This window comes from Plodia interpunctella, chromosome 2 (genome assembly GCF_027563975.2).
Source record: "Plodia interpunctella isolate USDA-ARS_2022_Savannah chromosome 2, ilPloInte3.2, whole genome shotgun sequence".
Taxonomy (NCBI): Eukaryota; Metazoa; Arthropoda; class Insecta; order Lepidoptera; family Pyralidae; genus Plodia; species Plodia interpunctella.
In genome coordinates, this window is record NC_071295.1 from 2,697,302 (window position 1) to 2,710,586 (window position 13,285).

The window sequence follows — 13,285 nt, forward strand, 5'->3', positions numbered from 1 at the left end:
TTGACTCAACTTCTTCAATAATTTCAAGTACATATATACGAGTATATATATATATATATATATAAATAACTTTTCATTTGTTGCCTAAATATCGTTACAAGCCTATTTATAAAGCCAGTCGTTAATCTTTTCTTCTTTGACGTCATATGTTCTTAGTCCCCTTCAAATCTACCAGACGCCCTCGAAACTCGAAATCAATTTACTTGTGAAGTCCATAACACACGGTTAAGATTACGTATAAAAGTTCTTTTGGAGAGCAAAACCATGTAACAAGTTTTCGAGCTACCGTCGTTTCGGTGGAGTCCCGACCCGAGCAGAATCGGGACGCCCCGGGCCAGCCCGGCGCCCCGTGACGTCATCGCCTCGTCGAAAAGTAAACATGGCCCCTTGTCATGTTTACTATGCTTCCAAGCTTCTAATATTTGCTCATCTACCGAATGGTTCGCGTAATTTTAATTAAATGAAATTGTTTTCTTTTTCGACGTTGGTGGCGATGTCGCGGTGGGTGTGGGCGGAAAGACGAATATGAAACTAAATTTGGAAGACGACGCTGAGGAAGGCTAGCTTGAGTTCGCTAGACTTTGCGATTGGTTGCCTACATTTATTGTTGGAATTTAGGAGATTTCGAGGTATCTTGGTTTGATCCTTAATATGTCTGTGCTTTGACCAAATAATTGTTATAACTGGCATTTTATTTGTTATTATTTGCTCATTTTGTTATTCACTAGAGGCAGGCACTGACTCTAGTTTAATTGTATGAAGGCCTTTATCGACTCCCCCACCATAAAATTTACATATGAAATGGAAACTGTCTAATTTATATTGTTTATCTTAATACTTGTTCAATATTCCTAGTTTTCGGAAATATAATAGTAGAAACTCCGCAAACACGTTTGAACTGTATAGAGTAGTTTGACAAATGTTTCCCCTAAGAAGAAATAAATGGGAAGATGCGGCACTTATCGCAACACTAGTACCATAATGTGTTAGTCGATTGAACAGACCGAATAAATATATATAGGTGACAAGTTACATAGAGTTAGCCCTATGTTAAGTGCGAGGTTTTTGTTATGAAATACTTACTCATTTGTATCATTACATAAAACATAGTAGCTACCCGCTGTCTGTTTGTCACTATGTATACCTTAGTTTTTTAAAGCTATGCAACTGGATTTTGATGCGGTTTTGCGGATTGTCACGCGCCTATCTTCCTGCTTTTCATCAACGTCTCGCGTTTTGCTTCTCAATCATTTGTATGCACATCGCTACCTTAAAGTTATCCTATTTCAAGTTTCCCTATTTTACAAACTATTGTCATAATTGCTGCTTAATTGTAGTGAATGTTTAAATGTTGTATATTAAAACTGACAGGGTCAGGAATTGCAACTCTATTGGGTTGATATCAATTTTACCACCTCAAGATGAGATTTTTGGATAGTAATAAAATTTTCGATTAATCGATCGTTTATATAAACTTACTTAAAAATAATTTTAATTTGGGTTTTCAAGTCATATCCGCTCACACAATAGGTTCACCGTTGATGGAGTCACGTCAAGAAGGACGTCATCATCACATATCTAACTTAATTAACCAACTACCAGTTTTATAGATTTTAATGGACAATAATAAACTATGCTTTATTGTTATTTTTTAAAATCCCTTTGCGGTTTTAAATCTTACAAATGTGCAGCAGAATAACAATTGCAGAAACATAAAGGGCTTACGCAAGCCTTCGTTCGCTTTATTGTGAACAATGGTGACACTGGCTGTAAGTAGGACTTGGATTAAGTAGACTGAGAAGGGAAAGTGTCGCACTAGGACGATCTCTGTGGTTAGAATATTCTTGCGTAGAGTATAGATAACACAAAATGACGCAATTGATTCTACTAGAAATACTACAAGCCTTGTACTAAATCTGTCTTAAACTTTCTTTATAGCTTTATATTTGTACTGAAAGTTATTTCGATAGAATTTTGATTGTCTAATCTTTTGTTTTTGAATTTGGTATCAATTTGTTTTGAAGTTGTCACGAACTTACACTGAGTTATTAATAGGTAAGTATTTCAGAGTTCAATGGCAGCCTTATTCATAAAGCCGCAATGAATGAAGACTGAATTGAAGATTTTGGTTTTGTTTTCTCCAGGTGTTGGCAATACCCAATATAAACAACTGGTTTTAATAATCTATTTGCAGAAACCTGTTAGATTTGTAAATGAGATTGTGGGATGTAGAAATTGCTGAATGTGGGCGGGGGAGTGAGTTCGTAAATGGAAGGTGACTAATGGAATAGCATTTCTTTTTAAAGCTTTTATTTTAATTAAGTATAAATATCACATACTAATTTTGTTTCACGAATAAATCGTTAATATATTGTAATACTTAAGTGTTTCTCTCAAATACATCAACAGTATAGGTTCGGTATAGGTACTGAGAAAGGTTCGGCTACTCAGGTTTTACCTAAAATTATCTATATTCTCGCCTGTCTTCTGTAAGTGGGGAACTATGTATTTCTCCACTATTTCTCTCACTGATAACGGTCTTCATACTCGACATAAAATTTATTGTTACTCTGTAGCATAGACTGTCTTCTTCAACCGATAGTCACTCAATGCGAAATGTAAAGCAATATATAATTTAGGTAAATAACTTAGGCACAAAAGGATCAGAGTGTTTATACGTAATACGTTACATAAAACTCATTAGAAAGTTCTTGTTTAGTTTTCAAGCTTCATTTACCGCGTTTGCGCCATTTGTGTTTATGAAGTCGTTTGAATGACGTGACAACATCTTTTTGGTTGATCTTAATGTAGTTATGGTTATGTCATTTCATTTAATTGGCATTTTGTAAGCCAAAACTAGGCCATATAACACTAACATACCTCCTATGTATGAGATGTTTGGTGTTCGTTATTTGGTTCTGTCCAGTTTTTATGATTATTATTTATCATTTACTGTCTCTATGCCTCTCTATACGACCATGGAGACTTACTGGCTCTACTACCTCACGTTTTATTATTTAAAATTATTGTGCAACATGTTACGTTGTACTATAAATATATATATTAGCTCAGTTATATTTTATTAATCGTACATTTTATTCTATCGTACTGTAGATAAGGAGCATACGCACATTGGTAAAGTTAATATTACTCGGGAACTTCAAACGTTCTGAACTGTTCACATGCCCGACATGATAATCTCCAGGAGGAGTAATATCACGATATTATGACGGCATAACTTCAACAAAATGACAGCTTAGTACCAACGACTTAGAGGGTCCATATTACTTTTTGCTAAGGGCGTCTACCTGTCGAAATTGGTTTCTTGAACTTCATACGGCGGCGGAGTTTGAACGTGGTTTGGTGGTACAATCGACGTCACGTAAAGTTATGTATCCATGGACTTTTTGCGGCGGTAATAGCGGTGAATATGCAATGATTTTTGGACATTTTGATCTACTGTTGCCTGTATTATTGACGGTCTAAAGCCTAATGAGATGGACCAGCTATGCTTAGTTTAATTCTGATACTTTTTCCGATAAAGTTTTGGGTCGAATTCCTTTGCGATTAGAAACATTAATATTGTTTACAGATCTGTTGAAATTCAAGCAAGCATTTGATGGTGAAGTTCACTTATGAATTCATTTATATGATTTATCGATACAAAATTGCACGAATTATTTCATTTTGGTGGTTGTCGCAAACGCAAATTCAAATATATTAGATGTCTGTTTGCGACGATCCAAATGCAAATCGAATTTATTGCTTGTATTATGAGCGTCCTGTTTTTCCTTTCTTTCAATGGAGAAAGTTCAGCTACGTCGAACAAACACCTATAAATTTCATTTGTTCGTGTCGCGTGATTGTATTGTTTTTCTTCAAAAATATTATCATGTATTTTGTATGTCCTTAGGTTTTTTCTCATTTATTATGTCAAGGAATGCCTACTTTACTTATGATTAATAGGCTGGTTAGTACTAGTCCTCTCGTTCGTCTAGTTTAAATAACACAAGTCATTGACATTACATTAGACATAGACTTATTTGTGTTTAGATTTATAAAATTCTGTGATACCATTTTATCATTTGATTATCAGAGTTCGGGTCTGATTATCCCAACAAAATGGTATCCCTATAAGTTCATATCTGAAGTTTGCAACATAAAACACCAGAGTTTGTTTCAATGCAACTTGATATTTCGCGTGGAAACCACAGTTTCATAGTCCTTTCAGGCGCGTTTTTTGAGTAATTCTGGCTTTCTTCCAACGGGTGATTGAGGGTGTGTTCACACGGGCGAATCAAATTGTGATACATGCATGCTCGTTTTTTTTTTAATTCAGCAATTCTCAGGATGATCTATTTGTAGTAAAACATTGTTGAGCGAAACCAGCTTTTTTCCTTTATACTTTAATTGATTGATTTTATGCAGGTAGAAAGATTGGCATCATCATTAATTCTTAGTTCATGCAAGGGACTTACATGCAGTTCCGTTTCATGGAAGCGAACAAACAACTATTGTAACAAAGTAACTCTTATGCAAATGAATTATAAGTCTTCTTGGATAAATACATCTGGAAAGTAGGAAGGATATGTGCCTACATACATCCTCCCTCTAGACGTTGTAATTTATGAGGCTTGTTTTTATAAATGATCAGTAACAACGTGTTTGCATGTATATACGACCCCTTAGGTAATAGACAAACAGAAAACTAAAGTAGATTCATCCGACGACGCCCTGACGCCGTGCCGCTTTCCTCTCTCCACCAACTCTTCATCTGCATTCATTGCTACTGTGCCTATGTGCGTTTCCATTTGACCGGGAGCCAATTGTGATCCTAGCTTCTTTGTTTTGTACTTGTTTTTGCTCAATTTTCATGATTTACCGATATGAATAAACATTTCGTTTATCGTTACAGGCTATGTGCCATGCTATCTCAATCTCCATTTGACCGAGAGCCAATTCCTATCCTAGCCTTGTTTAGGTTCCAGATTTTGCTAAATTTTCTGAATATTTGGTCTATATATAAATTGCTAAATATTTGGTCTAGAGCATTTTCTGGGAAAAAATCTTCGTATATTGAGAAATATTTAAATTCCCCCATGTATTAAAGTCTCTGTACAATGATAGAACACTGACATTCAATATAATAAAAGCGTTTTCATATAAACGCTTAATGTAATTAAATTAGCATATTGCACGGTTAATGATAGCACTTTGGGGGATTGACTTTGGGTCTACGACCTTGTCTTTAATAGCTGCGACGAAGGACGTACTGTGTTGGAATCATCTTTACAGCTTGAGTGTAATATGATAGCATGTTTGTGGTCGGCCTTTTACGATGTATGTGCTAGTAGTTTATTAGTAGTTAAAGTAAATATTGGAAGCCCTTAACTTGTCAGGTATTAGTAACAGTTGTCAATGAAATAAAGATGAACGTTATAAAATGTACTTATTTTATGCTATGAATAAATATATATTACTATTTCTATAATCGGATCAAGTACAAGATATCTTATACATGAGCAAGCTGATTTGCAAATGGAAGAAGATCTAGCATAATAGTTGGATCGGGTTTATACCGGTTGCTGCGAACATCTAGATTGTGAAGATTCAGTACAACTGCAATATTCCTTTTTCCAATCGAACTGTACGACACATTAGTGGTTCCGTGGGCCACTCCTATCGGACACAAGTCCTATCCGCCGTAATCGATACACCTTCAATAATTTATCGGACACCGGCTTTCAAGCCCATTAATCTTTCAGACACTTCGTTTACATGGATGCCTTTGTTTGGGCGTTACAAGATGCGATGAAAACGTGTGTTAGGTTAGATTTCACGCAGGCCTTTCGTAAAGTTTGGTGGAATCTGTGCTATAATGTTAAAAATGTGCAGTACCTTAATGGATTTTTTTTTAATCAGTCATCCAAATGGGCTATTTGTAATGCTTATTTTCTTTTGTTTGATACGTTCGCCAATACAGTTTATTTTGTTCTATGCATATGTAGTATTAAAATACTTACCACTACAGGTGATTTTTAAAACCGTGGTAATTTATTTGCTTGTATCTTGTCAATATTTGCTTTAGAATATTTTGATAGTACTTCACGAGGGTTGCGAATACTGGCGGCTATATTCTATGAATTTAGCGAGTGGAAAACGCATAGGCTTCGAGTTAATGACCTAGGTAGTATATAATATTTATTTTATCTCAGATTATTTATTCTATATATTTCAGATTTAATTATAAAATCTGATGCTCTGTCCCAAAATAGATTTGAAAACCGAATGGCCCTCTTTTGGCTATAAAATTTCATCTTCTAAATTGACTCGTTTTGATTATAATAACGACTATCATCAAATTTGCGACTTCAGCAGAAATCTAAAATCTTGATGCAAATTATGAGTTTAATTAAAGCGTTTTGTAAATAATTCATTTCAGTTCCGCTCTCAATGTAGCGGCAACCGAAAACGGAGTGACTGACGCAAATTGATGGTCCTAATGGAAATTTGTCATTCGCCGCTATCGCTGCTTTTAGTATTCTGTCCGGTTCTTGTTTTAGCCGATTATTGTGTATCATTATAGTACTAACTGCTTCCCGGGGCATTTGTGGGAATGTAGGGATTTAAACATATTCTAATCTTGTCAGTATTTACTTTACCTCTGTACCATATTTTGAATTAATAATATCAGTTGATTTTGTAGGAAAGAGTCAAACTGTAGTACATCATACATTTCTCTCATGCATAATGTCAACATGACTGAAACTTTAATTACAATTTTGTTTCATATACAAATAAATAAATAAATAAATAAATATATTAGGACAAACCACACAGATTGAGCTAGCCCCAAAGTAAGTTCGAAACTTGTGTTATGGGATGCTAACTCAACGGTACTATATTTTATAACAAATACATATATAGATAAACATCCAAGACCCGGGCCAATCAGAAAAAGATCGTTTTCCATCATGACCCGACCGGGTATCGAACCCGGGACCTCTCGGTTCAGTGGCAAGAACTTTACCACTGCGCCACCGAGGTCGTCAAAAGTAAGTCGTCAAATATAGTAAGATAGGCTGAAAGTTCAGTTATTCACAAGACAATCAATAGGATAAAATAACGAAGCGTCATAGATTTGAAAGGAAATATACTAAATTATGTTTCCAAAGTTTGCCTTTTAAAGTTAAATTAGAATCCAACGGACTGTACTTAATTTAATAAACACTGTTGCGAGGTTAAATAACAAGTAAAGGGAGAATTGAACGCGGCTATTTTTAGTCGAAATTAGTTATTTGTTTTATAGCGTTGGAAATTGGGTCGACTCCAAAATAATTGGCAGTTGGTGCTACTTTAATGGCGTCATCTGAGGTTGATGATATAGATATTCAGTATTATATCATTTTGTGAAATCTTTGATACTTCTTGTGGTTTTCACGCTAGCTTATGCTTGTTTGTTGTTTTAGTTTTAGATAATTTTAATGATTACAATACTTATTGCAATCGAGTAAATTATAAATAAATATTTGCTTATTTAATTATTTTCGATTGAGAATTTCATTTTCAATTGGGTTCTTGGAATGAAGTATGAGCCCGATTGTATTGGATCCGTGTGACAAATGGTCAATAGCCGAATCGCAATTCCAATAAATGAATCGTTGCCAAAATTTTGTTAAGGACCATCTCGTCGTATACGTAACTTAAAAGTTCTACGACCTAACAGATTTTAACAATACTTCACAACTTGGCAAAGCTGCGAGCAAACTGGGCCCGACAGAGGGAGTTATTTTTTGGAATTAAAAATGTTCAATGTATCGGAAATTGAAGCTAAAGTCTGGCGCAGACTAATAGTAAATATGTTTTTCACATTCCAAACTTCTGCTCCTTAATTTATTTTGACAAATAATTAAGTTTTGTTTTTATGCTGTTAATGGCTCTCACATATAAAATATGCATATCGAATTCAGAATCTCAATGACACCAATAAGGCTATTCCGCTAAACGTGGACTTGGAGATTCTGTACTCTTGTTTCTGTGTTTAATATAGAGTGACTGTTTTTTTTACTTAATTAACTTTAAGCTTTTGCCCGCGGCTTCGCCCGCGCGAATTTCTCTGCGAAAGCGGAACAGACATGATTTTCATATTAACTTTCAACCCATTATAGTCATTGGAGGTTGATTTTTGAAAACCAAGTCTTTGTTTGAAAGGGGTCTTTAACTACATGCATACCAAATTTCATAAAAATCGGAACGCAAATTGAAAAAGCGGAACGGACAGACAGACAGATTTTCGCATTTATAATAATAAATTCCGCTTATGTACGTATGGAAGTATGGAAGGATGCGTTCGTCACAATTCCGTCGTCACGTATTGTAATAATTACAACACTCTCTACCTGCATGTAAAAAATTATATTGATGATATTTCGTCAATAGCATTAAAGTAGGTTTACTTTTTTAACTAGGCTAGCTATTTGTTGCAGTATTTTTTACCCGACATATGTTTATTAACATTTTTTTTTTCTGCTTTCATAATTTTTACTCTATGAATTAAATATATTTACTTTGTTTATTTCTTGTTGTACATTCAACAGCAAATGTGTTTAATCTGTGATTTTAATATCAAATAGAAAAACAACTGCTAACTTTTCTTTTCCCTACAAATCGGATCCCCGTCAGTACGATCAAACTTTAACAAGAGAATGAATTGATTCGCCCGTATCGGCCTTTACTTCATATAACTTTTTAACTCAGCTCGCGTCGCGTATCGAGAAAGTTTTGCCGATATCATATTGTTTTATCTGGGAAAGGAAACACACGTTAAGTCGCACGTGTCTTCTGTCACTTATCTACTTATTTGTTACTAGTGTAGGGAAAGTTGAAAAAGAAATAGTTCGGTTTTCACACCTTTATCTTGTTAAAGTGGTTAGTGAAAAACTTAATTTTATATTATACTCGTACTATATACTATAACGCACGTAACTATACGTAATATACATTGTATCTAGACTTGCAAAACAATTTCTTAAAATATTTATTTTTTTCAAAAATTAAACCAGAATTGTTGTTCATTCTTCTTCTGAATAACATAGATTCAGGTGGTAAAACCTGGAATAAGGATTTGTAGATCTAGGTCCAATAAATTGGAGGAAATGGCGGTTTTCCCACGTTCTCGTTCACATTCCTAGGTCCAGCATATAAATCTGTCTTATCTTACCTACCCTTATATCCTAAATTGCTGAATTTATCGGGGTTTCTTGAGTAAATGTACATTACATTTTAGCTGTTAGGATATATGTACGGGACAGGTATTTAATTAACGTAGTATACGTTTTACGTTACATCTTGTATGTACTCGTATGATCTTAAGGAACATTAGGATACTTTACAATACCAAAGATATGCATAAATGCAAATTCTTTTTCAATTTGTATTATGCCTGTAATTTATTTGAGGTGTAATTATTTCAGTATCCAAAATCAAATCATTTATTCAGAAATTAGGCCTTCACAGGCAGACCTTCTCGTCAATTTTTATACTTATAGTTATTTCTCACAAGCTACAAACTGCTGGCACTTCGGAACGACCACTGCTGAGAAGAAATGCCGAAAGAAACTACTAAGAACTAATTTGAATAGTGTTGATCCCTATCTGAAATAGTAACTCATAGCAAGACTACGTTGTTGTTGCTATAAACGACTAGTTTAAAACCCTTTAAGTAGCTTGTTTACATATCAGCGTATTTGTTTATGATTATCGTGCTTCCATCATCACATCACTTGTTATCGTCTGCTTTTAACGAGAGTTCAGTGTCCGAGCGTTATTGCGTAATGTGTTTTTTAACTTGTTTACATACTGAAGGTCGGTCGAAAATATATATCTGACATGTCGATTTATTTTGGGGCTTTGTTTTATCGTACCTATTTTCTTTTTAAGCTCTACTTTTTTGTGAATGGATATATAAGAAAATAATGTTCATAATGATCACAGAAAATTGTCGATGGATATATTATGCAAGTAAGACAAAGTCAAATAAAATAATCTTTATTCAAGTTAGGATATAGGTAGGTACTGTATTAGATTTTTGTTTAAAAATGTACTACATTATATAAAAACTAAGAATGAGTTGCAACAGTCACCTTTGACGTTAATTTTAACTTATTCGACGCTGCCATTACATAAATTGGCGTTTATATAAATTTTTAATTACTTTGCGTTTTTCTGCGCAGGTTAAAGTTAACGTCAATGTTTATTGGTGTATCGCACCCTAAGTCTTCTTTTCTCCTTCTGACTTCCAGAGCGCAGGTGAAAAAGAGGCGGCGCAACAAACTTCACCGAAGCCTTTTCTTCAATTAACTCTATTAGGACACGAGAGTTTAAAATAAAAGCATATTTTATTATAAACGTGAACTTAGATTTAGACACATTTTACATAATTAGCATTTGTAACAAACTTAGAGCAATTATGTCCAAATTGTCTATTTTAAAATATAAACTCCCATATCATACCTTGCGAATGTTGTATGTCTTTGGCTGATAGTATTATTAACTATGGTATAAGTAGTTATGGCAGAACATACAAGACACATATTGAAAATATTTCTAAATTACAATTAAGATTACTTAAGACAATCACCCCAAAAAAAATTAAAAATAAATACAAACTTAATGATGCGGATTTATTTAGGCATTGTAAAGTTATAAATATATATGATAAAGTTAAAATGGAAATTGTATGTGACCCCTAAAAAAAATAAATTCCTTAAAAGTTAAAACTAGACGCTCGGGCTTGCGCAACTTAACATACCTACCTAGATATAACCTACCTTCAGTTAACAATGTCCACGGTAAAAGAATGTGGGAGTATTTTCTGCCATCTATATTGAATGAATACCCTAACAATATTTGTGAGGAAATAATTAATTTGGAAACCAGTATAACCTAATGTAAATTAATGCTTAAGAACTATATATTAACTGAGTGAATTTGTAATGAGTAGTGACTCGCCTTACCACGTATAAACCTATATGGGTTTTTGTTGGTAGTGCTTGTATTTTTCATATAAATTATTGTAACGTAAAAAAAAAACACCTTGAAGATATTTGTGAGGTATTCAGCCTTTAAGGGCAACATAATTTCTACTACTTGATACCCATAGTAATAGACAGTAAGCGTGCGTAGTTTAATTAAAACTTAGCTCATTAGTTAGCTCCTGTCACTGACCCTTGCCAACAAATACAGTTTGTTCCTACACTCTCTCAACTTACATGGGTTAATGACTTGCACGGACTATGAATGAACTGCTTCTGTGATGCAAATGGTTTCATTATGTTTGTAACTTGATTTCATTAAAACTCACATAAAATGGTTAAAGGGTTAAAGGTGCAGTAAACTAGAAGTTACCCTACGATGATAATAGAAACGAATTCAAAATTATTTTCGATAGTTTGATGTGCTGTTGACTATTCATGAGAGACATGAGAGTATTTACGGGTATTGGATTAATTTATTTATTGTCGAACGAAAGCGGTTACGTGAGGCACTTAACTGTGTTAACTTTTTTTGTGTTTCATGATATATCGTACCCGACTATAAAATTTTATAGAAAGGCGTCCTATTAAATTTGCCGCTCGTGAATAACAAACATCTTCACTCTATCTTTTCATTTATAATATCAGCAGGAATAATGTAACCAACCAACCCTCCTTGTTTCAGGAAACAACCAAAGACGTTCGCGTTCGACCACTGTTTCTTCTCCCTGGAGCCATCCGCGTCACACTTTGCTTCCCAACAGACAGTGTTCAACTGTCTAGGTCGGGATATCCTGGACAATGCCTTCGAAGGATACAACGCTTGCATCTTTGCATACGGACAGACAGGTCAGTTGACATTTTATTATTATTATTATTTCCTGCTCGCAATCTGGGATACTGGGACCATCAGTTATGACATGTACTATTCGGATCTTCCGAAGACTTCGGGAAAAGACGTCTGAAATGTATTCCCTAGATACATCCCCAACTTGTGCAGGCTTTTACAAGGTTAAACAAACATCTTGCACTTTATTCCTGCAAAAAAATTGCGATTTCTCAGTTAATTTCTTTGTGGGAGATAGCGAGCGTTAAGCTGCGGCGTTAGTGCCCCATTTTCCACCACTTGATGTCCGGCGCAAATTGTTTGTTTTTTCAACTAGCCAAGCCCGACGTCAAGATTAATGCCGCTACCAGCTTTTGTTGTAATTTTCATCTTATTTATCACGCCTCTGGGCAAAAAAGTTTCGCTGTGGAAAAATTGAAATGCGAAACATTGTTCTTTTCTTAACTTTTATTTCCCGTTAGTTTAGACATTGAAAGTAAATCCTAGAATTCTGGTCTTTACATATTTAATACTTAATATAGTACTTCACTGTATTGCACGATACTATATAATATGAAAGTATTAATTATTATGATAATTACGTTCTTAATCACAATAAGTCAAGATTTGTTCTCCAAAAATACATAGAAAACTACAAAGTTTAACACATCGCACACAACGCAGCGGAAATGCTAATGGGATTTATCATTCGTTCAGGTTTTCAGTGTCATTGTCACTTGACTATTTATTTTATTTGACGTTTGATCCGGAATCAAGTCATGCAGGCAAAAACTACGCACAGTTTTATTTTACATAAACCGTGTTGTTATAACCTGAACAGTTTTGTTTTTGTATAACTATTGCCGTTGACACTTCAACATATTGCGCGAGAAATATTTTATTCGGAAGATAACAAAATATTTAATTAAAAAATAATGTTAATTTTCACGTATCCGCCCCGAACACGCTAACTAAATTCCCAAACTATCTCTAAAATCTAATTAAAAGTTAACTGTCTCTAGTTTGACTTTCATTCAGCCTTTGGACGAAATACTAGGTCAGCTGATCTCCTTCCAGGATAAAAGAACAAAATTACGGTATCGAGATTCACTAAAGCTATTTTTCTCCTTGGTTTTCCTTGACCTATATTTTGAGTGGAAATTAAAGCTAATGTATTTTTACGCTACATTTGGTAGTCATATCGATCGTAAATTATCATTTTATCGACTTTCACTGTCGGCTTATTCGAATTTATGATATTGTTCATTAACTTAGTCCAAAAGTTCCAACTTAGTCATTGACGGCGTACAATCAACTGAATTTCAAGTTACCCTACCTGGACCGCTATGCTTTGGTAATACCGGTGAATTTTCTTTAAACTTGTGTAAGCTGAAGCTGTAAACTGTAGTCGAGAATTTATACGGAG

General features: G+C 34.3%; 1 protein-coding gene across 8 annotated transcripts in view; it reads left to right on the forward strand.

Annotated features, from left to right (window-relative positions):
- Nucleotides 1–13,285, forward strand: part of Khc-73 (Kinesin heavy chain 73) — a 102,532-nt gene that overhangs the window by 38,656 nt on the left and 50,591 nt on the right. For all 8 annotated transcript variants that reach the window (XM_053753173.1, XM_053753193.1, XM_053753235.1 and 5 more), the window contains exon 3: nt 11,719–11,882. In XM_053753173.1, the coding sequence (XP_053609148.1) occupies nt 11,719–11,882 (164 nt within the window). The remainder of the gene's footprint in view (nt 1–11,718; nt 11,883–13,285) is intronic.